This window comes from Bufo bufo, chromosome 5 (genome assembly GCF_905171765.1).
Source record: "Bufo bufo chromosome 5, aBufBuf1.1, whole genome shotgun sequence".
NCBI lineage: Eukaryota > Metazoa > Chordata > Amphibia > Anura > Bufonidae > Bufo > Bufo bufo.
This window is the reverse complement of record NC_053393.1, coordinates 515,032,107-515,058,412: the sequence shown is the minus strand read 5'-3', so window position 1 is coordinate 515,058,412 and position 26,306 is coordinate 515,032,107. Positions and strand designations below refer to the sequence as shown.

At 42.9% G+C, this 26,306-nt stretch overlaps 1 protein-coding gene across 1 annotated transcript in view; it reads left to right on the top strand.

Moving 5' to 3' along the window:
• Positions 1-205: 205 nt before the first annotated feature.
• Positions 206-26,306, top strand: part of MALRD1 (MAM and LDL receptor class A domain containing 1) — a 365,234-nt gene continuing 339,133 nt past the window's right edge. The window contains exons 1-6 of the mRNA XM_040434052.1: positions 206-247; positions 462-558; positions 2,208-2,342; positions 5,689-5,841; positions 7,826-7,931; positions 11,190-11,557. Of these exons, the coding sequence (XP_040289986.1) occupies positions 206-247; positions 462-558; positions 2,208-2,342; positions 5,689-5,841; positions 7,826-7,931; positions 11,190-11,557 (901 nt within the window). The remainder of the gene's footprint in view (positions 248-461; positions 559-2,207; positions 2,343-5,688; positions 5,842-7,825; positions 7,932-11,189; positions 11,558-26,306) is intronic.

Below are 26,306 nucleotides of genomic sequence, written 5' to 3'. Positions count from 1 at the left end.
CTACAGTGTAGGTAAAGATGTAGAGACTACAGTTTGTTAAACCTGGCCTGGAACAGGAACATCCTAGTCACAACCAATTATTTCTTCTGCACCATGACCGACCCTCTATAATTTTCATGATGGGCTGAGTTCACATTTCTGCCCATCACCTCTGCTAGGGTAACTTTAAGAATTTCATTAATTTTGATGACAAGAATAGTAGAACATGCAGCACTATTTTCGGCAACAGAACAAAAGAATCCTTGACGTAACCCCAAGAGATCTTAGTATAAGTCCATGGAGTTTGTCTCGTGTCATTTGGATCTGTTGTACAACAGATCTGCATAGCGTCAGGTCTTCAATTATGAATGGAGGTCATGACACCAATCAGAACATAGCCTTACATAACTGGTACATAATTTTCTTCTTGTGTAGTACAGTATGTAATATGGATGCTACACTGATATTTTTTTGCATTTCAGATCATTTTGAAAGCCCTCCTTATCTCACCTCAGGCCATAATTGCTATTGATGACATCGGTTTGTCCCTGGATTGTGTCACCTATAACACGCTTTCAGGTAAAACCAGGACATATTGTAGTGAATTAATTTTTCTCTGAAGTTCGTAGCTTGGTCTTGAAGGGTTGTACAACAGTATTTTTTTATTCTCCGGAGGGTGGAAAGTCTTATAAAAGAAAAAGAAAAAAAAGCTTAAAGTCCTTACGTTCCAGCATTGTGAATATGGCACCCATTGGACCGGAAGCAATGACATCACATCCATCTTTTATGTGACCACTCAACCAATTACTGGCCTGAGCGCCCATTTGCGCATGAACAGGGTGTGACTGCTGAGTGGTCATGTAAAGGATGGATGACATCATTCTGTTCTAACAGGGACTACTAGTCCATTAGTATTGGAACGGGGAAACTTTTAGATAGAGTTTGAAAAAAACGGTCAGACAACACATTTTTTTACTCTGCTGGAATAATGGAGAAAGCTTGTTCCTACTTCTTTTTAGGTTAGATGCACATATAGGGGGTTGTTTATTAAGACAGGCATTTTAGATGCCAGTCCTAATAGCCCCTTTAGCTGGCAGTGGATCTGCCAAAGTTATGTAGAGGCATATCCAGTGCCAGTTTAAGTGTAAGCCAGCTTCCTTGCTGGCTAAAATTTAGACCATTTTCTTCGCCTAAAATAGGAGTAGAAAATGATGAATGAGACAGGTCTGTCTGCCCACCCCTGCCCCTGCCATGCTCCCTTCTTTTAGATCTGTTTTGAGCTTGGAAAAATATAGGCATATTTCTGGATAGTAAATGGCCCCCATAGTGTTTGCCTTATATCACGATACAAGAGCATACATAATTAGCAAAAGCTATTATGGAGATTTCAAGTGTCAAAATGCTCTTTACCCTCTTTCTTCTCTGCAGTGACAAGGGGAGATGGGTCCCAAGTAGAGATGAGCAAATCTTTCAAGGTTCGGTTTGTTTCAGGTTTGCAAAATTTTTTGAAAAATTCCTGAATCAACAAGAGAGAGCTCAGTATACCATCCTGTTTTTCTCAACAATATATATGCATTGTCTAAATGGTACTCTCTACCATTTTTGGGACTAATTTCAGATGAACCAGAGAGGGACCTCCAAAGTAACTTTCAACTGAAAATGAGACACCAGAACTAGAACATCCCAACAAGCTTACAATTCTCTCAGTGAAACATGAAATGTAGTTCCCTTTCTAGAAAGACAAAAGAACCATACTATCTCAAGAGAAATTTGTCTTGTTTGCTTGAACGCTCTTGTGAGGTACTCTTCGGGGTGCTCTTTATCATTAGGGAGACCACAAAATATGGTCTCTCTCTCTCTCTCTCTCTCAAATTTACCTGAAATGAATCGCAAAGAATTTGGCTTTGCATGAATCCGAACCTTTTTAGAAATTCCGAATGAGTACCGAATTGGTAGAATGGATTCACTCATCTTTAGTCCCAAGACTCCTATAACCATATTATAGCCATAGTATTCTCTACTAGATCCAAAGCTTCTAGAGGAATTTTATGTTGTCATACAAGGGCGCCATGCAGTAGCAGACAGAGCGCCTTTGCTTTGCTATTTTGGATCCATAGAGACCACCAGCTCAAAACACAAGGCTCCCCAGCTCACTAGGTTCAAGGGGTTTTAACCCTTTAAAATATCTTCACTCTCCTTGTTCACTTTTCTTTTTGCATTCTTTACAGGTAATCCAAAAAGGTCAACATTTCATCGGTGTCCATTTGGCTACTTTTCATGTGGAGATGGTCAGTGCATATTATGGAAAAAGCGCTGTGATTTTACAAAGGACTGCCCAAATGGCATTGATGAAAATTTATGCCGTAAGTATTTATTTTTTTTTTGAAAAAACTTACTGCCTTTAGTATAATTTTAGACATGAGGTTTTTTGGACAATCCTTACTTGTTAGAAGGGTCCCTTAAGGATAAGCAGATCAGAAAAGCGTCCACATGCTGAGATCCCCAGGGATCAACTGGAATCAGTGGAGAAACATAGTTATACAGTAAGTGTTCAGTTTCTCTGCAGTGCCTCCAGAGGAGAAATTAAGCATTACACAGTGCCCATTTAAATCAATAGATTATCTGTGTAATACAAGGTGGGACCTCATGAACATGCTAGTTGCTACATTCGATATTCCATACCATGATACACAGTTGGTCATTACAGGATATTCTGTTAGAGTTTTATCAATTTTCGCGACTCTTTTTTTTGAGATGCTGCATGGAAAATGGGCAATTACAGTTGCAGTATCCCCAGCAATCAGAGACACTCAGGAACATGATTTATTCAGGACAGTTACCCAGAATGCACAACTCCTTATGCTATCTGCTTTATAAGTTATGGCCGGAGGAAATAATTTATTGTAAGAGATGGTTGCAAGTGCTCCAGGGTAACAAAAAGGGTACTCGTTGCTTAAAGGACATATAGGCAGGTGTTGTTGGGACAACCATTTCAAATTTCAATGTCGGATCTGTGGAGAAATCAATTGTCTATCAATATTGTTGGTGTGAAAATATATCCTGATCCAGCATAAATACAAACCGATGCATTTAGGCATCAGCCTGAGCCTCATACAAAATGAGGGACCAGTTCATCTTCATTGTGCCAAAAGACGCATATTAAACATTATTAGGAAAAGTCCTCATTGACTTCATTGTCTTTACGGTCATGATTGACTAAAATCCACTCAAATTTTTTAAAATTTTGATCTGAGTCAGTCTCAGTAATTTAATGTGGTAATTAGCAGCCAAATGGTCTGGTTATAATTTTTAATTCATGGTGACACTTGGTGCCCACTGCCATCCAACAATCTGGAGCGGGCATGGGCGTTACACCACTCACCTAGCTTCGGGATCCTATGTCCCACACTGCAGGCCTCAGATTGGCCTCTTCATGTATTCCATAGAGCAAGCGATCTCTGGCCCCTAAATGGCTAGTGCACCTGTACACAATCTACACCAACCAATGGCTGGACTTCTGGGGGTATTTAAGGGTGCCTGAGCCATAGGTCTTTCTAGCTTGCTAAATCTGGCAAAGATGCTATAATCTGTTTGTCTGCCTGTGTACTGGTTTCTGACCCTGTGCAATCTGCCCTGACCTTTGGAATGTTTCACAGATTAGCATGAACTCTGCCTAACCTCAGCCTGTAGTGGTCTGGTAACTCCCCTGTAGCAAAGTCCCTCTCCCTCTACAGAGGTTAAAGCGTGAATACAGGTGGACTTCCAGGATAACACCCTTATTGTAGGTTTAGCCCAAAGCCAGATCTGTTGATTGGCACAGTGGTTCCACAACCATTGTCCATAACATTATATGTCTTTTTTCTCAGGTTAGTTCTCCTTGTCCACTAATTATTAGGAGGTAGATTTTATTGCAGTTGATACTTATACAGTATAAGTGGTAGCAAAGTATGGCTGAAGACCTGGCAACTCTCCTGACATGTATGTTTTGTTAAATATCTGTATTGCTCATAAAATAACAAATCTGGAACATCTGTGTTCTAGCATTCCCCTGTTAATCCTCCTGGAAATGTAAGAATCAATTGCCAACTGAGCAATCATGCCCAGTGTCAATAGGTAGTGTTCATATGCAGCAAGCAGCAAAGGAGCCATTGCAGAGGATGGGACTGGTAGTGGCCCGGATGAAGTGTTGAGTCATGGTGTACTCCTGCAGGCCTTTGCTCCCTGGGAATCCATGCTGTGGAAATTTAGAATGAGGTCAGAATTAAATGTAACAAAATATTTTACTAAGTACAAATTAGAACTTCCAATACATTAAGTTGTAGCAGGCATTGAGTCCAAATCATCTCTGGCACCAGTAAGTATTATGGAGGCAGGTTGGATGGTTGTAATGACCTAGTAATATCCTGGCTGATGGGTGTCTTGGCTGTAATCCCTCAACTTGCAGCAGTGTCTTTAATGATGGTTGTAGCAGTTCACTCTGCTGTCGATCGTCTCAAGACTTGATCATCTCAAGACTTCACTTGAGGCAGGTTTGAGTAGTTCTCTCAGGAGAATCTGTAACAGGAGCAGGAGCTCTGCAATATGCTTCCTCTCCCCTCTGTCTCTGGACGGGAACTCTTCTCTTCTCAGCAACCCCCACCAAGAGGGGAGGGACAGGTTGGTTAGCCCTGTTCCCTGTTAACTCTGCTGATCTATATCCTTAACTCGAAAATATGGACAAATACATACAATAAAATATACAACATTATAACATAAAACTATTTACAATTGTAGTACCCTCAGGTCTGGGGGTACTACACCCACACACAGTCATTCTGACAGCAGTGTCAGAATTTGCAGCATTGGAAAAGGGAATGGTAACACCTGTCATAAATCTTTTTCACACATTTACAAGAGGAATAACTAAGTGAAAACAGAATGCAGAGTTCTAAAAAAAAAATGGTTCAGATGTCAAGACAACTGATGGGTCCTCTTCAAAGTAGCAGTTACCAATTATTATATTTCCAGCTCTGCAGGTTGGTTCTCCAAATATCTGTATGTATGCAGATGGCAACTGTATAATTTTACATTTCTCATGGTTACACATACATTGCATAAAGGGGTCTTCCGATCAGAAGCATTTATTACCTAGCCACCAGATAGGTGATAAATGCTAGAATAGTAGAGATAGGACCTCTGGGATCCCTACAGGTCAACATAACAGGGGATCAAAGTCTACCATTTCCCAAGATCATGGCTTGGAAAGTTTGAATGGTGCGGTGGTCAAGCATTTGCACCGGCCACTCAAATCAAAATCTAATTCAGTGATGGAAACAGTAAAGCTCTGATCCAGCATTTATCGACCTAGAAGCAATGTCAATTCATCTATAACATGAGATAAGATGGAAGTATTTTATTTAATTTTTTTACAGATTCATGTGCCATCCATGACAACATCCTCTAAGGTCCTCTGTATAAAATTGGAGGCACATAGCCATTAAGTAGCTAACATGCAGCACATTATGGATCCGTTTATGCACATGTGCATGAGTCCTTATATTGGCAAATTCTAGAATTAGGAGCTCTAATCAGTGAAAACCATCAGTGCACTGGTTTCATGATGAATTCGTTTGGGGTCATGTAGATGAAAGAAATGTCTGCTTGCTATTGGTTCCAGTTCCTGTGGTCTAAATCCATTTTATGTCTTTTATTGTAATTTTCTTTCTTCAGCTGCTAAATGTGACTTTGAAAGCGATGATTGTGGTTGGCGCGAGATACGTTACTTTGATTCCTTTGACTGGGTTAGAAGCTCATCGAGGAGCTTGACACCTGAGTATCTCTCCCAAGCCCCACCACAGGACCATACCACTAATTCAATGCAAGGTAAAATTCCTTTACATTCCTGACATTAAATTAAAATTTCAGCTTTTACTTTTTGTGTACTTTTTACTTTTTGTATCAAGTTTTTAAGAGCTCTGCTTGCTGTCATTCAATGGGAGGCTTTATTGTTTAATTCCAATGGAATCCTTGTCCTAGTCATGGGAAGGACACACAGGTAGGTGCACAGCTTATCTAAGTTCTGTCTTATTGGGAGCTATGGGAGTTTTCATCACTTGTCCAGAAAAAGTTTTCATACTCTAGAAGTAAGTTAGATCTTGAAAACCACCAGGAATTGATCCAGAAAGTATATTGTAAAATTTTATAAATAGTCATAATATTCTACAGATATGTACTGAAAGCTAATGATACTCTATGAAAAATAAAGTATCAGTAGCTAAAGTAGAGTATTAAAGGGGTTTTCTGGGCCTTAGATATTGATGGCCTTGGGTTAGGTCATCAATATCGTATTGGTGGAATTCTGACACCCAACATCCCCACCGATCAGGAAGACTCCATCCATTGTGTAGTTCCCAGTGTATTGCAGCTCAGCTCCCATTAGAACAATACCTTAGATGCAGTGCTCCGGAACAGCCACTACACAGTGGATGGAGCCTTCTGCTTCCGGTTCCATCCACTGTACAGTTCCTGGCAATAACTGTCCGGAAAGGCTGCTTGGTGGGGTTGCCTGGTGTCGGACACCCACCAATGATGACCTATATTGAGAAAAGGCCATAAGTATCTAAGTACCAGAAAACTCCTTTAAATAGATCTAATAAATTGAATATGATTTAAAGGAGTCTTATGAACCTTAAACATTTATGGCCTATCTTGGCCCAAGACTGCTCCATATTGGCAGCCAACTTTGTGTTGAAAATACACCAGAAACTACACAGTGCATGGAGCCTTCCATCCATTGTATAGTTACAGGCCACGCCAGCTGCCTTAAAAAATTGATTGGTGGGGGTGTTGGGTGTCAGACTCCCACAAATCTGATATTGATGACCTATCCTGAGGCCATCAATATATAAGGCCTAGAAAAGCTCTTTAATACTTTAGCTACTGTATTGTAAGGGTATTTTTAAGTACTGATTGGTTCTGTTCCCTTTAATTCTGTTTAATACTCTGTGTAATAGTTTATAAGTTTCCCTTGTAATGAAGTGATTTAGAGATAGTACCAATCCCCCATTGTGCTGATAAGACCACATTCCTAAGTGATCTCAGAGACATGCATGCTGCACACCGGAGGAGGTGCTAACAGGTTTAAACTTGACACATATTCCCTCAGGGGACTCAATTGAAGACTTCATCCTAGGCAGGATGTAAGTATTACTTGCCCTATCTCTTGCACACCCTGGGATGTCGGCCATGTGTTATAATGTGGTAGACAGCTATGGGTTATAGCAATATCGACGGAGTCTCTACCCCATTTAGGCTAGTGATGTTTATTTACTTTTTATTATTCTGTATGTGATTTTTTTTGTGTTGTCGTATATTTAATCACACTTAGTAAATATATTTATTCACTAAGCCTGCGTAAGCTTATTCATTCTCAAATCTTTAGAATTCATGTTACAGCTACTGATACTTTATTTTTCGTATAGTATCATTAGCTATCCAATATATTTTCTGGATCAATGCCTCATGGTTTTCAAGATCTAGTTTACTTCTAGAGGAGGAAATCTTCTTCTGGTCCCTGTCCATTTACTCCTTGGGAGAGTCCATCAATGTTCAATTTCTGGAGAACTCCTTAAAAATTAAACCAGAATCTTAGCAAAAAATCTCTGCATTGAAAATCTTCGTGAATGTAAAACTGGAAACCAGCCTCGACTTCCTGCGGTTTGGTTCAAAGTATGTACAAGGATAAACAAGATAAAATATTAACGAGGTTGTAGAATCTGATCAATTACTCCACAACGTTCAAAGATATTAAATGTGTGCGGCTATAACATGTTTTATGTCTCCACTTATTTATGTTGTTATTTATTAGGTCATTTCATGTTTATTCAGCGGAAGGATAGGAACTACACTCAGACTGCAGAACTGCGGAGTCCGAGGTTCAGTCAGGCAGGACAAGGCTGCTCCGTGACCTTCTGGTGAGAACACTTTTATCTCTTCACTTTTATGCAATAATAAAATGTTCTCTTATTACACGCTGTGCGTATCGGCTGAAAAGCAAAGATCCATGATTATTTCATGACATTATTGACTTTAATAAGCAGAATACTTATGTTAACATGTCAAAGGAGGCTGGATAATGTGTAAAACGTTTCATTACATAAAAGGGGTTGTCTAGCATTAGGAAAACATGACCACTTTCTTCCAGGCACAGCACTGCCTCTGATCATGGGTTGAATCTTGAATTGCGGCTCCACTTCTAGTGAATTGGGTCGAGCTGCAATACTCCCTGCAATCTGTGGACGGTTGCGACACTGTTTTATAAGAAAACCGCCATGTTTTTCTAATCTTGTATGCAAATTAGCACTCCACTGTCTCTCTAGGGAAGGGATGCTTAACCTGCGTCCCTCCAGCTGTTGCAAAACTACAACTTCAAGCATGCTGAACAGCCTACAGCTATTAGGGCATCCTGGGAGTTGTAGATTTGCAACAGCTGGAGGGCCCCAGGTTGAGCACCCCTGCTCTAGGGGATAGCTACTCTGTAAGTCAATGTCTGATCCTTTAATAAACCTTGACTTGAACGTGACTAAGGATTTTAGCCAAACCAAAGCCTCCAAAAAAAAAAGCACACTTGTTAAAGGAAGTGATGGTTTGGCTAATATCCTTGGTCATGTTGCATGGCTTGTTAAAGGGTCAGACATTAAAAGGGTTGTCCAAGTTTTTAAAAAAAATTGCTAAAGACAGGGAAGGCGTTAAAAGATGTTATACTCAACAGTATAAACCCCCTGGGCAAGTTTACCATCGCCTGTCTGAAAGAGCCCTTAAAGGGGTTTTCCCTTGAATAGGAGCTGTAATTACACCTGCTCACTACTACAGTGTCAATGGCGAGCAGATAAAGAGAGAATAGAACACAGCGCTTGTATGAGAACTGCATTCTCTTCCAATAGCCGATTGGGGCGTCGGCATTCGGGCCACTGCCGATATGATATTGATGACCTATAATGAGGATAGGTCGTCAATAGTGTTGAGCAAATCAAAGTCCATATGTCCAAAGTGGACTTTGATCCGAATTTCAGGGAAAGTTTGATTCACCGCAAAGCCAAATTTTATCATGCTTCATGGTAGCGAATCGATTTTCCCTGAATGGAAAATGCTTCGTCACAAAGCAAATTTTTTTTTTCAATTTGTCAAAACAGCCTAATAGAATTTTTCAATACTTCGCTCATCACTAGTCATCAATATAGCAAAACAGAAGAGCCCCCTTTAAGGGGCAGCCGTTTCCAGCCAATATGCATAATGTTTTTCTCAGGGAGCATTGCATGTCTTTTATGCCAGGTGCTGGTCTCCACAAGGAGAAACAGTACTCTCCTGATGGCTTTGGTTGGATCTTGGTTTGTGAAATAAACATTAATAAGGAAGGTGCACTACTGTGGAGGCAAACAAACAAGTCTGACTATACCCTCAAACTGGTGTTAAAATTGAGAATTTAGCCAATATATCCTTATATGAAGGACATATCTGAGCCCGAGCACCGCGCCAAGGTATCTCAAGTAGCTCGGGACCTAACGCTAACCTACCTGTGTCGTATGGGCAATACCAGGAGCATATGGGGTTGAGTACTTCCTGCCTTTTGACACCACGCCATTTTTTTGTAGTTTGCATATGGATGTTGGTTTAGTCTAGGGATGAGCGAATCAATTTGTATGAATTGATTTGCTCATCTGTACAATTTTAACACTTGTGAGGAAGCATCCCCACAGCTCTGGATGCTCCCTCTGCTGCTTGATTATAGCACCGCTCATGTTGCAAGACCATATGCACCGTTACTGTGAGTAGTACCGTATGTGCAGATGATCTGTGTATGAATCCAGATTTGCCCCACTAAAGGAATTTTAGAGGAGCATGCGCAATAGCTGATCCGTATTTGCAGGCAGATCATCAGCCCATTCCTGTGTGGTTATCTGAGGAAAGGGATTTAGGAGTAATTATTTCAGAAGACTTAAAGGTGGGAAGACAATGTAATAGAGCAGCACGAAATGCCAGCAGAATGCTTGGATGTATAGGGAGAGGTATAAGCAGTAGAAAGAGTGAAGTGCTTATGCCGCTGTACAGAACACTGGTGAGACCTCACTTGGAGTATTGTGTGCAGTACTGGAGGCCATATCTCCAGAAGGATATAGATACTCTAGAGAGAGTTCAGAGAAGAGCTACTAAACTAGTACATGGATTGCAGGATAAAACTTACCAGGAAAGGTTAAAGGACCTTAATATGTATAGCTTGGAAGAAAGAAGAGACAGAGGGGATATGATAGAAACTTTTAAATACATAAAGGGAATCAACTCGGTAAAGGAGGAGAGCATATTTAAAAGAAGAAAAACTACCACAAGAGGACACAGTTTTAAATTAGAGGGGCAAAGGTTTAAAAGTAATATAAGGAAGTATTACTTTACTGAGAGAGTAGTGGATGCATGGAATAGCCTTCCTGCAGAAGTGGTAGCTGCAAATACAGTGAAGGAGTTTAAGCATGCATGGGATAGGCATAAGGCTATCCTTCATATAAGATAGGGCCAGGGGCTATCCATAGTATTCCGTATATTGGGCAGACTAGATGGGCCAAATGGTTCTTATCTGCCGACACATTCTATGTTTCTATGTTTCTATGTCTCACGAGATGTGCGACCATGTTAATCTGTCTGAAGAAATCCCAGCAACCGTGTCTTGCTTATAAGTATATACTTTTATTTTATCATCATAAAGTATGTGATAGACACGTTTCGGCACACAGCCTTTCTCAGTCCAGGGAATGAGAAAGGCTGTGTGCCGAAACGCGTCTATCATATACTTTATGATGATGAAATAAAAGTATATACTTATAAGCAAGACACAGTTGCTGGGATTTCTTCATACATTCCATGTGGAGGCAGCTCCTTCCCGCTGCAACGTGAACGCCAAGTCGAGTGAAGGCTGGATTTTGGTTTAGCTTTATGTTAATCTGTCGTCAGAGTGGGTAATCTTCTGTAGAGGCTCAGTCCCTCACAGGCAGAGAATTCATTCAGATGAGCGAATGGATTGGTAAGAATCAATTTGCTCATCCCTAGTTCAGTTCAATGGACTTTACCTTTCTTTGGACTCTTTGGGAAAACATCAACTCATTGTCCAGTACCTTCATCTCAGTATCTCAATAGATAAACCAATTGAACTTACAATTAAACTTTATTTTGCATTTTATTTTCAGGTATTACAACTATGGATCATCGGTGGGAATGGCAGAGATCCTTTTACATGTAGATAATGAGCGTGTGCCCACTGTGCTCTGGAGCACTTACTTCAGCCAAGGGAACCAGTGGTTAAAGGGATTCATTCAGCTTGATCGCTTGTCCCATCCTTTCCAATTGTCAGTGAATAAACGCAACGTGGGCTACTATGAAGGTGTCTCAGCCTTTGATGATATTGTGTTTGAAAACTGTTCTCTTCCTACTGCTGACCCAAGCTGTAGAGAACCCGAGCGCTTCTGGTGTAAAGATACTAAGGCTTGTATAAGCAATTTACTGCTGTGTGATCTCATTGACGACTGTGGAGATGGATCGGATGAGATGAATTGCAGTAAGTGCCATCTTATCTTTTCTTCTGTTTAGTCATTTTAAAGAATTTATTGAAATGAAGCTCCACAGCATAAGGGGTATGTGTCTGATTGGTGGGGGGACTGACTGCTGGGACAACCCCATAGAGCTGAATGAAGCGGCAGTGCACATTTGTGATCACCACTTTATTTAAGTCGGGGAATGCAGGTCCCCCATTCTGGTGATGGACACTGGCCCCAGTAGTTGAACCCACTCCTATCAAAACGTATCCCCTATTTGTGTGGTTAAAGCATAAGTGTTTGTTGTAGAACAACCCCCCTTAGGGCCCCGTTAAATGTGAATTTGCTCTGGCATTTTTTACCATTAAAAAAAGCCATAGAAAGCCATGAATTTCTTCCATACCACATGCGGTTTTTATGGCATTTCTTTTTAACAGCAGATATATCTACATGACTGTGTGAACCACAATTTTTGTCTGCCCATTTTGCCCTTATAAAGAAGATGTCAAAATGCTGAAATGCCAGACACCTAAAAAAGCCACATTATTAGCAAAAGCTCTCATGTGTGTCCTGCATTTTATATGTCCAATACAATTTAAGCTAACATCTAGAGCTGACATTTTTGTTTGCCAAAAAGTTCAAGGCTACCACCAGGGCATAACACTTATTATGAAAAAGTGCTGATTGAACAGTTCAATGCTACCATCAGACTGTCCCCTGGTGGTATCCTTGAACTTTTCAATCAGGCTTTTTTTTTCATAATAAGATTTTTCTTTAGTGGTAGCCTTGAACTGTTCAATCAGTGCTTTTTCATAATAAGATCTTCCCCTAGTGGTAGACTCGATTTTCCCCTGGGGGTAGCTAGAGATGGCCTTGCAGTTCGCCCGGCGGTCTTTTTGCGGCGAACTTTGCGTGTTCGCGATTCGCCGAACATGCGAACATATGGAGATATTCGCGCCCACCATATTCTTTTACATTGTGAAGAACTTTGACCCATGACACATCCATCAGGTGGTACAGGACAGCCAACCTGATCTGGCTGCCATTTTACATTCAGTGTTTTGCCAGTGTAGGGAGAGGTTGCTGTGTGGAGCAGGGACAGTCTGTTAGGCACAACAAACGCTAGCTAATAGGGCCACAAAAGTCCTTTAAGGACTGGTATAGGTGTGCTATCGATAGGTGTGATACACAGAGGGGTGCGATATACTTATAATATACTTTTATAATGAGTCAAAAAAAATAGATCTATATAATAGTGATCACCTGGAAGTCAGGGGCTTAGGGGGCTAGGGGCTTACTAGGGCCATTATTATATAGGGTAAGGTTCCGGACGGGGTCGCTCTTATCAGGGCCAGAATAGCACCCCCCTGTAGGGCAATATCAGGGACAGTTCTTTGCCCACCCTTTCCTTCAATACCACATCATCATCTAGCCCAGGATAGATGTTTTTTGCTTTCCCTCCGGGATTCATGGATGTGCACTGGAACCCCCCCGGATTGTGGTAGGACATATGGTTTCTGATTTGGTGCCGCCGAGCACTTGTTATTGCCTACCACATCTATGCTTTTTGCTTAACTTTAATAATTTAATTTATTTTCATTTTGAGGGATATCTTTTCAATTCACACGTCCGCAAAATGGGTCCGCAAAATTGCGGAACGGGTGCAGACCCATTCATTTTCAATGGGGCCAGAATGTACTGTCTGCATCCGCATTTGCGGATCTGCACTACCGCATCCGTGCTTCCGTTTCCACAAAAAAATAGAACATGTCCTATTCTTGTCCGCAATTGCAGACAAGATTAGGCATTTTCTATTATAGTGCCAGCGATGTGCGGTCCACAAATTGCGGAATGCACATTGACGGTGTCCGTGTTTTGCGGATCCTCAAAACACTTACGGACGTGTGAATGGACCCTCATAGTAACATTATTAAAGGTTATGTTTTATCTTTATGTATATTCTAATGGATTGCCTTCCTTGTACAATGTTATAATATACTTTCTATGTTAGAAAGTATATTATAGTGCATTTGTATTGTGCGGCAGTTGTGTGCGGTTCTGCTGCGATACTGCAGGTATATAGAGGGACAAGCGTTATTGGAACAAATCATTTCTACTGGTGTGATATACCAGTCGCCCCCCCAAAAAAGTGATTGAAGCGGGGTGTTACATACCAATATACTTTCTTTATAGTGCATTTTGGTACTGTATAGTGCATTTGAGCATGCGCGTACGCGAAAATTATATTGCCGATATTTCGCATTGAAAAAAAATTATGAATGGAGATCGCAAATTCGAATAATACATCTAGTATGTCACTATCCATGTTGTGGAACTATTTGTGCACTTCTAGTAATTATTTCTTGGCTGGAAATATGAGCTGAATGTTTTTCAGGTTTGCCTGCCATTAAAATGAATGGGACCCGCCGCGAACTTGCGGTTCACGAACATTTGATTTCCCGAACCGTCCCGGCAGATGTTCGTCCATCACTAGTGGTAGCCTCAAACTGTTCAATCAGTGTTTTTTCATAATTGAAAGACAATTTGCATACCTTTAGGTTTCTGGGAAATATATTCAAATTAGTTTTTCTTATATCTCTCTTTTGCCTCTACATAACTTTGTTGATTCACTGCCAGCTATAGACTGGTGTACAAAAAAACTGTCTTTATACAGTAAATGTGCCTCTTGGTTTCTTCAGACCACAGAATCTTGTTTCTCACATTCTGAGAGTCTTCTATCTGCTTTTTTTTTGCAAATTCCAGGCAGTTTTTCATGTGTCATTTTACTGAGGAGGCTTCTCTCTGCCATAAAGCCCAAATTGGTGGAGTGCTGAAGTGATGGTTGACCTTGTAGAAGTTCCTCCCATCTGCATATAGGATCTTTAGACCTCTGGGATCGGGGTCACACCTCTCTTACCAAAGCTCTTCTCCTCTAAGTACTTCGTTTGGTGGGGCAGCCAGCTCTACAAAGAGTCCTGATTAGGGATGAGCGAACCCGAACTGTATAGTAACATTTTCGTAAAAGTCCGGGTTCGGGTTCGGTGTTCGGCGCTTTCTTGGCGCTTTTTGAAAGGCTGCAAAGCAGCCAATCAACAAGCATCATACTACTTGCCCCAAGAGGCCGTCACAGCTATGCCTACTATTGGCATGGCTGTGATTGGCCAGTGCAGCATGTGACCCAGCCTCTATATAAGCTTGGGTCACGTAGCGCTGCACGTCACTCTGCTGTGCTTAGTGTGAGGAGAGGTTGCAGCTGCGACGTTAGGGCGAAATTAGGCAGTGATTAACTCCTCCAAAAGACTTCATTCAGTGATCGATCTACAGCTGTGGATCATTGAACTGCTGCTATTCAATTGCTCACTGTTTTTAGGCTGCCCAGAGCGTTTTTCATTCACTTTTTTCTGGGTTGATCGGCGGCCATTTTGTGTCTTGTGGTGCGCCAGCACAAGCTGCCACCAAGTACATTTAACCATCAATAGTGTGGTTATTTTTTGGCTATATCCTACATCAGGGTCAAGCTGAGCCTGTCACTAAGTGCATTTAACCATCAATAGTGTGGTTATTTTTTGGCCATATACTACATCAGGGGCAAGCTGAGCCTGTCACAAGTGCATTTAACCATCAATAGTGTGGTTGTTTTTTGGCCATATACTACATCAGGGGCAAGCTGAGCCTGTCACCAAGTGCATTTAACCATCAATAGTGTGGTTATTTTTTGGCTATATCCTACATCAGGGTCAAGCTGTCATCAAGTGCATTTAACCATCAATAGTGTGGTTATTTTTTGGCCATATACTACATCAGGGGCAAGCTGAGCCTGTCACAAGTGCATTTAACCATCAATAGTGTGGTTATTTTTTGGCCATATACTACATCAGGGGAAAGCTGAGCCTGTCACCAAGTGCATTTAACCATCAATAGTGTGGTTATTTTTTGGCTATATCCTACATCAGGGTCAAGCTGAGCCTGTCAGCAAGTTATTCTCAATAACTTCACACACATGCTACTGTGCAATTCCAAGTCTAATTCTGTGTGTAAACGTATACCTGTCACCCAGCGCCTAAAAAATAGGCCTCAAATTTATATTCATCCAAATCTGTCATTATTGCTTTACCTGGTCAAGTTATTTAGTGTCCGTCAAAGCACAGTTTTTGTTCTGGGTTGAAATACAATTCCCAATTTTGCAATTCTCTAAATTAGTGGTTTCTGCTGTATCAGGCCTACTTTAAATCTATCCCTAAAAGGGTATATAAGATTCAAGGTGCAGATAGGGTTATTCTCAATAACTTCACACACACGCTACTGTTCAATTCCAAGTCTAATTCTGTGTGTAAACGTATACCTGTCACCCAGCGCCTAAAAAATAGGCCTCAAATTTATATTCATCCAAATCTGTCATTATTGCTTTAGCTGGTCAAGTTATTTAGTGTCCGTCAAAGCACAGTTTTTGTTCTGGGTTGAAATACAATTCCCAATTTTGCAATTCTCTAAATTAGTGGTTTCTGCTGTATCAGGCCTACTTTAAATCTATCCCTAAAAGGGTATGTAAGATTCAAGGTGCAGATAGGGTTATTCTCAATAACTTCACACACACGCTACTGTGCAGATCCAAGTCTAATTCTGTCCGTAAACGTATACCTGTCACCCAGCGCCTAAATAATAGGCCTCAAATTTATATTCGGCTAAATCTGTCATTACTGCTGTGCCTGTATTAGTGTAATACGGTACCTAAATAGATAGCCAGATAGTGTTAGATGTCTGTAAAAAAAGGCCTGAATTTGAATTCAATACATTGGGCCAAAGAATATTTTTCTTATTGTGGTGAACGGTAACAATGAGGAAAACATCTAGTAAGGGACGCGGACATGGTCGTGGTGGTGTTAGTGGACCCTCTGGTGCTGGGAGAGGACGTGGCCGTTCTGCCACAGCCACACGTCCTAGTGTACCAACTACCTCAGGTCCCAGTAGCCGCCAGAATTTACAGCCATATTTGGTGGGGCCCAATGCCGTTCTAAGGATGGTAAGGCCTGAGCAGGTACAGGCATTAGTCAATTGGGTGGCCGACAGTGGATCCAGCACGTTCACATTATCTCCCACCCAGTCTTCTGCAGAAAGCGCACAGATGGCGCATGAAAACCAAGCCCATCAGTCTGTCACATCACCCCCATGCATATCAGGGAAACTGTCTGAGCCTCAAGTTATGCAGCAGTCTCTTATGCTGTTTGAAGACTCTGCTGGCAGGGTTTCCCAAGGGCATCCACCTAGACCTTCCCCAGCGGTGGAAGACATAGAATGCACTAACGCACAACCACTTATGTTTCCTGATGATGAGGACATGGGAATACCACCTCAGCACGTCTCTGATGATGATGAAACACAGGTGCCAACTGCTGCGTCTTTCTGCAGTGGGCAGACTAAACACGAGGTCAGGGATCAAGACTAGGTGGAAGACGATGCAGGGGATGATGAGGTCCTAGACCCCACATGGAATGAAGGTCGTGCCACTGACTTTCACAGTTCGGAGGAAGAGGCAGTGGTGAGACCGAGCCAACAGCGTAGCAAAAGAGGGAGCAGTGGGCAAAAGCAGAACACCCGCCGCCAAGAGACTCCGCCTGCTACTGACCGCTGCCATCTGGGACCGAGCACCCCAAAGGCAGCTTCAAGGAGTTCCCTGGCATGGCACTTCTTCAAACAATGTGCTGACGACAAGACCCGAGTGGTTTGCACGCTGTGCCATCAGAGCCTGAAGCGAGGCATTAACGTTCTGAACCTTAGCACAACCTGCATGACCAGGCACCTGCATGCAAAGCATGAACTGCAGTAAAGTAAACACCTTAAAAATAAGGAAGTCACTCAGGCTCCCCCTACTACTTCTTCTGCTGCTGCCGCCTCGGCCTCTTCTGCTGCTGCCGCCGCCTCGGCCTCTTCCTCCGCCTCTGGAGGAACGTTGGCACCTGCCGCCCAGCAAACATGGGATGTACCACCAACACCACCACCTGCGTCACCAAGCATATCAACCATGTCACACGGCAGCGTTCAGCTCTCCATCTCACAAACATTTGAGAGAAAGCGTAAATTCCCACCTAGCCACCCTCGATCCCTGGCTCTGAATGCCAGCATTTCTAAACTACTGGCCTATGAAATGCTGTCATTTAGGCTGGTGGACACAGACAGCTTCAAACAGCTCATGTCGCTTGCTGTCCCACAGTATGTTGTTCCCAGCCGGCACTACTTCTGCAAGAGAGCCGTGCCTTCCCTGCACAACCAAGTATCCGATAAAATCAAGTGTGCACTGCGCAACGCCATCTGTGGCAAGGTCCACCTAACCACAGATACGTGGACCAGTAAGCACGGCCAGGGACGCTATATCTCCCTAACTGCACACTGGGTAAATGTAGTGGCGGCTGGGCCCCAGGCGGAGAGCTGTTTGGCGCACGTCCTTCCGCCGCCAAGGATCGCAGGGCAACATTCTTTGCCTCCTGTCTCCTCCTCCTCCTCAGCTTCCTCCTCCTCCTCTTCTTCCACCTGCTCATCGAGTCAGCCACACACCTTCACCACCAACTTCAGCACAGCCCGGGGTAAACGTCAGCAGGCCATTCTGAAACTCATATGTTTGGGGGACAGGCCCCACACCGCACAGGAGTTGTGGCGGGGTATAGAACAACAGACCAACGAGTGGTTGCTGCCGGTGAGCCTGATACCCGGCCTGATGGTGTGCGATAATGGGCGAAATCTCGTTGCAGCTCTGGGACTAGCCGGTTTGACGCACATCCCTTGCCTGGCGCATGTGCTGAATTTGGTGGTGCAGAAGTTCATTTGCAACTACCCCGACATGTCAGAGCTGCTGCATAAAGTGCGGGCCGTGTGTTCGCGCTTCCGGCGTTCACATCCTGCCGCTGCTCTCCTGTCTGCGCTACATCGTAACTTCGGCCTTCCCGCTCACCGCCTCATATGCGACGTGTCCACCAGGTGGAACTCCACCTTGCACATGCTGGACAGACTGTGCGAGCAGCAGCAGGCCATAGTGGAGTTTCAGCTGCAGCACGCATGGGTCACTTCTATGTCTCCTTGAGAAAACACTTAGGGCGATGATGGAAGAGGAGGTGGCCCAGGAGGAGGAGGAGGAAGAGGGGTCATTTTTAGCACTTTCAGGCCAGTCTCTTCGAAGTGACTCAGAGGGAGGTTTTTTGCGACAGCAGAGGCCAGGTACAAATGTGGCCAGACAGGGCCCACCACTGGAGGACAAGGAGGAAGAGGATGAGGAGGAGGTGGAGGAGGATGAGGATGAAGCATGTTCACAGCGGGGTGGCACCCAACGCAGCTCGGGCCCATCACTGGTGCGTGGCTGGGGGGAAACGCAGGACGATGACGATACGCCTCCCATAGAGGACAGCTTGTCCTTACCTCTGGGCAGCCTGGCACACATGAGCGACTACATGCTGCAGTGCCTGCGCAACGACAAGCAGAGTTGCCCACATTTTAACGTGTGCGGACTACTGGGTTGCCACCCTGCTGGATCCACGGTACAAAGACAATGTGCGCACCTTACTTCCTGCACTGGAGCGTGATAGTAAGATGCGCGAGTACAAGCTCACGTTGGTAGACGCGCTACTGAGAGCATTCCCAAATGTCACAGCGGAACAAGTGGAAGCCCAAGGCGAAGGCAGAGGAGGAGCAAGAGGTCGCCAACGCAGCTGTGTCGCGGCCAGCTCCTCTGAGGGCAGGGTTAGCATGGCAGAGATGTGGAAAAGTTTTGTCACCACGCCACAGCTAACTGCACCACCACCTGATACGGAACGTGTTAGCAGGAGGCAACATTTCACTAACATGGTGGAACAGTACGTGTGCACACCCCTCCACGTACTGACTGATGGTTCGGCCCCATTCAACTTCTGGGTCTCTAAATTGTCCACGTGGCCAGAGCTAGCCTTTTATGCCTTGGAGGTGCTGGCCTGCCCGGCGGCCAGCGTTTTGTCTGAACGTGTATTCAGCACGGCAGGGGGCGTCATTACAGACAAACGCAGCCGCCTGTCTACAGCCAATGTGGACAAGCTGACGTTCATAAAAATGAACCAGGCATGGATCCCACAGGACCTGTCCATCCCTTGTGCAGATTAGACATTAACTAACTCCCCATAACCGTATATTATTGTACTCCAGGGCACTTCCTCATTCAATCCTATTTTTATTTTCATTTTACCATTATATTGCGGGGCAACCCAAAGTTGAATGAACCTCTACTCTGTCTGGGTGCCGGGGTGGGTGACATGAAGCCTGATTCTCTGCTATGACATGAAGACTGATTCTCTGCTGACATGAAGCCAGATTCTATGTTATGGGACCTCTCTCCTCTGTCTGGGTGCCGGGGCCTAAATTATATGACAATGGACTGTTCCAATGTTGGGTGACGTGAAGCATGATTCTCTGCTATGACATGAAGACTGGTTCTCTGCTGACATGAAGCCTGAATCTCTGCTATGGGACCTCTCTCCTCTGCCTGGGTGCCTGGGCCTAAATATCTAACAATGGACTGTTCCAGTGTTGGGTGACGTGAAGCCTGATTCTCTGCTATGACATGAAGACTGATTCTCTGCTGACATGAAGCCTGATTCTATGTTATGGGACCTCTCTCCTCTGCCTGGGTGCCGGGGCCTAAATATCTGACAATGGACTGTTCCAGTTTTGGGTGACGTGAAGCCTGATTCTCTGCTATAACATGAAGACTGATTCTCTGCTGACATGAAGCCAGATTCTCTGCTATGGGACCTTTCTCCTCTGCCTGGGTGCCTGGGCCTAAATATGTGACAATGGACTGTTCCAGTGGTGAGTGACGTGAAGCATGATTTTCTGCTATGACATGAAGACAGATTTTCTGCTATGGGACCTCTCTCCTCTGTCTGGGTGCCGGGGCCTAAATATATGACAATGGACTGTTCCAGTGGTGGGTGACGTGAAGCCTGATTCTCTGCTATGACATGAAGACTGACTCTCTGCTGACATGAAGCCTAAATCTCTGTTATGGGACCTCTCTCCTCTGTCTGGGTGCCGGGGCCTAAAAATATCTGACAGTGGCCTGTTCCTGTGGTGGGTGACATGAAGCCTGATTCTCTGCTATGACATGAAGACTGATTCTCTGCTGACATGAAGCCAGATTCTATGTTATGGGACCTCTCTCCTCTGTCTGGGTGCCAGGGCCTAAAAATATCTGACAGTGGCCTGTTCCAGTGGTGGGTGACATGAAGCCTGATTCTCTGCTATGACATGAAGACTGATTCTCTGCTGACATGAAGCCAGATTCTATGTTATGGGACCTCTCTCCTCTGTCTGGTGCCGGGGCCTAAATTTTATGACAATGGACTGTTCCAATGTTGGGTGACGTGAAGCATGATTCTCTGCTATTACATGAAGACTGATTCTCTGCTGACATGAAGCCTGAATCTCTGCTATGGGACCTCTCTCCTCTGCCTGGGTGCCTGGGCCTAAATATCTAACAATGGACTGTTCCAGTGTTGGGTGACGTAAAGCCTGATTCTCTGCTATGACATGAAGCCTGATTCTCTGCTATGACATGAAGCCTGATTCTATGTTATGGGACCTCTCTTCTCTGCCTGGGTGCCGGGGCCTAAATATCTGACAATGGACTGTTCCAGTTTTGGGTGACGTGAAGCCTGATTCTCTGCTATGACATGAAGACTGATTCTCTGCTGACATGAAGCCTGATTCTCTGCTATGGGACCTCTCTCCAATTGATATTGGTTAATTTTTATTTATTTTATTTTAATTTTAATTCATTTCCCTATCCACATTTGTTTGCAGGGAATTTAACTACATTTTGCTGCCTTTTGCAGCCCTCTAGCCCTTTCCTGGGCTGTTTTACAGCCTTTTTAGTGCCGAAAAGTTCGGGTCCCCATTGACATTTCCAGGAAGTTCGGCCGAACTTCTCGAACCCGAACATCCAGGTGTTCACTCAACTCTAGTCCTGATTGTTCCAAACTTCTTCCATTTAAGAATTATGGAGGCCACTGTGCTCTTCGGAACTTTCAGTGCAGCATAAATGTTTTTGCACCCTTTTCCAGATCTGTGCCTCCACACAATCCTTTCTCTGGGGTCTACAGGCTGTGTCTTTCTAAACTACAGTACAGACCAAAAGTTTGGACACACCTTCTCATTCAAAGAATTTTCTTTATTTTCATGACTATGAAAATTGTAGATTCACACTGAAGGCATCAAAACTATGAATTAACACATGTGGAATTATATACATAACAAACAAGTGTGAAACAACTGACAATATGTCATATTCTAGGTTCTTCAAAGTAGCCACTTTTTGCTTGGATTACTGTTTTGCACACTCTTGGCATTCTCTTGATGAGCTTCAAGAGGTAGTCCCCTGAAATGGTTTTCACTTCACAGGTGTGACCTGTCAGGTTTAATAAGTGGGATTTCTTGCCTTATAAATGGGGTTGGGACCATCAGTTGCGTTGAGGAGAAGTCAGGTAGATACACAGCTGATAGTCCTACTGAGTAGACTGTTAGAATTGGTATTATGGCAAGAAAAAAGCAGCTAAGTAAAGAAAAACGAGTGGCCATCATTACTTTAAGAAATGAAGGTCAGTCAGTCAGCCGAAAAATTGGGAAAACTTTGAAAGTAAGGGCTATTTGACCATGAAGGAGAGTGATGGGGTGCTGCGCCAGATGACCTGGCCTCCACAGTCACCGGACCTGAACCCAATCGAGATGGTTTGGGGTGAGCTGGACCACAGAGTGAAGGCAAAAGGGCCAACAAGTGCTAGGCATCTCTGGGAACTCCTTCAAGACTTTTGGAAGACCATTTCAGGGGACTACCTCTTGAAGCTCATCAAGAGAATGCCAAGAGTGTGCAAAGCAGTAATCAAAGCAAAAGGTGGCTACTTTGAAGAACCTAGAATATTACATATTTTCAGTTTTTTCACACTTGTTTGTTATGTATATAATTCCACATGTGTTAATTCATCGTTTTGATGCCTTCATAGTCATGAAAATAAAGAAAACTCTTTGAATGAGAAGGTGTGTCCAAACTTTTGGCCTGTACTGTACATAGTTTTCTATTAGATGTAAACCGCTTTCCTACAGTGGTGAAAAGAGTATAAAGTGATTGACACAGCCATCTCTGTCAGTGCCATAGAGTGACAGTGCCTTAATTGGACCCACTTCATCCTAAGTCAGTAAAGTGGAACAAATGCTTCATAATTATGGCATTCATTCTGACCATTAGAGGGAGCTCAGTGCATAGAAATGTATGCAGTTACAATGGCCTTAAATGGAAGCTGTAATCATCTGGTTGTTCGGAGCTCTCCCTAGTGCTGACTGTATGGAAATGCAGTGTTTTCACATTGAAAAGAGAAGAAGGAGGTCAGCACTGGTCCAGTAGCAGTTGCATGGTCTGTCTCCATTGAAGGTGCGCCACTAGTTCCAGAGACTTTAAATGGAGCGACAGCAAGAGTGGCAAGAGTGTGGTTTTCCCGCAGTTGGACCCCCATTAATCTAGCAGTTATCACCAATCCACAGGATGGTTAGATTGCTTAGACCTTTTTATAAGGGCTCATGCACACGACCGTAGCCTATTTTGCGGTCCGCAATATCTTTTGTGTGTCCTGCATTTTACAATATATTTCCCATACAATTTCAGCTAACATCTAGAGCTGACATTTTTTTTGCCAAAAAGTTCAAGGTTTATAAGGGCTCATGCACACGACCGTAGCCTATTTTGCTGCCCGCAAATTGTGGACCGCAAAACACGGATTCCGCCGAGTGCGTTCTGAATTTTGCAGAATGGAACGTCCTGCCTTCAAGAGAATAGTCCTATCCTTGTCCATAATACGGACAAGAATAGGACAGGTTCTATATTTTTGCGGATGCCACTGACATGCGGATGCGGACAGCACACAGTTTTGTGGTCCCATTAAAGTGAATGTGTCTGCATCCGACCCTCAAAAAATCTGCATCAGATGCGGACAAAAAATAAATTCATGTGCATGAGGCCTAACTGGAATACCTCTTTTGCTGTGTAAACTGAGAAAAACGGTATATTTTACATGTGGATGCCTATTATAGACTTCGGGTGCTCTGTTTATTTAGTAACATATCTCTAGGGCACTGAGGATAGTTATTGGATGTCTTCTGAACTGAGTTTGATTTTATCATCAAGATTATGGGGGTCATTTATCATTCTGAAATATGCCTAAAAAATTTGCGTATTAGTTGCGCCTCAATCTGCGACTTCGCCCCGCTCATGCCAGGTCTAAATTAGTGGGCATAACGTGGGCAGGGAAGGGGCGGCAGGCCCATCGCATTTACCATTTTCTACGCCTGTTTCGGACATAGAAAAAGGTCTAAATATAAGACAGCTCGGAAGCTGTCTTACATTTAGAACTTGCGCAGAATGCACCAAAGTTATGAAAAGGCCGGTGCCTCTTCATAACTTTGGCGGAACCACCACCGCTTAGGGCTTTATTAAGACCATCATCTAAAACGCCGGTCTTAATAAATGTGCCCCTATTTTGCTATTCATATTCTATTATTCATAATAATAATATTTCTGGTTACTCAATAGAATTTTTGATATTCTCGAGTTCCCACGTGTATCTGGTGTATAGAGGCCGGTAGTAATATATATTTTTATTAGACTTTGATTTTAGAGTGCCTTATTGATCGCCCAAAAAAATAAGCTTTTCTATGACTGCCCAGTATATTCTGGTAATCTGGCACCTATAAGGTCTCATTAATGCTGAATTAAAGACATTTTTAGTGTGTATGTGTATACTTTACATGCTAATGCATTGCCATAATGGTAGGACATGTCATAAACCTTTGGCGGCACAAGGGTAAATCGATGCCAAGGCAGCTTGTCAGTTCTTATTTGTGGGTGAAGCCATGAGATAGTTCTTTGCCATTTTCGCAGTAGATTTTATGCGGATCTGACAATGTCTGCAGTAAGTGGTTGCAGCAAGGGAATATATTAATGTGACTTTTTTAATTATATCATTATTGCCTCCTGAAACATTTCTGCATCATTTTCCTCTATTATATAACTGGAATTATTTTCTATGTGTCCTTCTATAAATATGAGCATGGCCAGTACAGTTATAAAAAAAATAAATGTCAGCTCTGTCTTTGAAGTCTTTATACTGCTGTTGACTATCATGTTTCAAGCATGGAAATGATCATAATAACTTAAGAGCCCTCAAATATGGGTTTTGCTTTTTGTTCTTTCATTGGAAGCTCAGCATTTGCTTGGTTGTTGGAAACGCTACCTTGCCAATTTACCCGAAGGAAGCCAAGAGATGTAATACTGTCACAGTGATTTCAACATTTCATAGTTGTAATGTACATTAAAACATTGAGCAACTTTTCATCTTTGCAGTTTTCGCACCAATTTTGACTTCTGTCGTGTTCCCCATTTGTTTCTACATTCAAAAATTCTACTGGTTGCCATTGGAAACATACGGCAGCTCATCTCCTCAGCAGTCAGAAAGTGACCTAACAGCTTAGTCTAACGGATATGTTCACATGGAGGATTTGGGGAAAATCGAATGTATTCCACCTCATCTTGTTGTCAGTTTTAACTCAGGCAGTGGACCAAGGCCATCACCATGGCAACCAAAAAATTGTGCTAAAGTTAACACTATAATGCCCATATATTGCTGTTAGGATTACACAATGCATAAAAAGATAAGTACGTTTAACAACAAATCACAACATTTAATTTGTCAACATTACATAAACTCTTTTGGTAGTAGTTAACCCTTTTTCAGTAGTCCTCTGGGGTACTGCACTGTTTCCATACTGTATCTCCTAAACAGTTGTATGGATTGACAAAACACATGATGGATTACTACTCCATACAAATAATTTTCACAATGGACATGCTGGAGAGGAGGTATGGGGGACTAACATTTATCACCGATCCTCTGATTAAATGGGAACACTTTTAAGCATTTCTTCACCAAATAAGAAAATGTACACGTACTTATGAATGAATTTGGGAAGAGTTCAGGTCCTTCCTTTTATAAAAGGAAGACCTGAGATTAAATCAATGGGCCATCCATGTAATGCACAATGATCGGGATCCTACTGAGGGAAAGCCATTCTATGTAGTTGTTATGTCTGTCATAGGAGATTTGGAGCCTCTAAGCTGTAATCGGTTTGGCACTTGTTAAACTCGAGTGTGGAGTCTAAGGAATCTTTCAATTCTTCACTCTTTAACCCTGCAAGGGGGTATGGACTTTCAAAGTTGAATTCCCCCAGAATAGTCACCAAGTGCAAGGCAATAGTCAGAAACAGATCCAATGGTTGTCACCAGAAGAGCAGTCAGGATACAACAAGTCAGACCAAGAAGTATTAAAACAGGAACAAGTTCAAGGAGCGAGACAAAAACAGAATCTAGTAACAGAACCATGGTCAGGATCAAAAGTTAGAAACTATAGGAAGAGTAGGATATACTTTAATCAGCAGGCATCAACACGGACCAACCTCACCAAGACATGCCAGTCAACAAAAAGGAAGTGGAGAGCTGCAACTGGGAGATTGTCACTAGCTAGTGGACAGGGGACTTCCATATATTACACGCATTTGCTATTGCAAAACATATGGAGATACTGTAGGCTGTCTTAACTAGATAATAGATGAAAATTTCTCTATCATCCAACATCAATGATATCAATGTACAACAGCAATCCTCAACTGAATGAAGCCTACCTACAACCTCTAGTAAGCTGTATTGTTACTGATGAT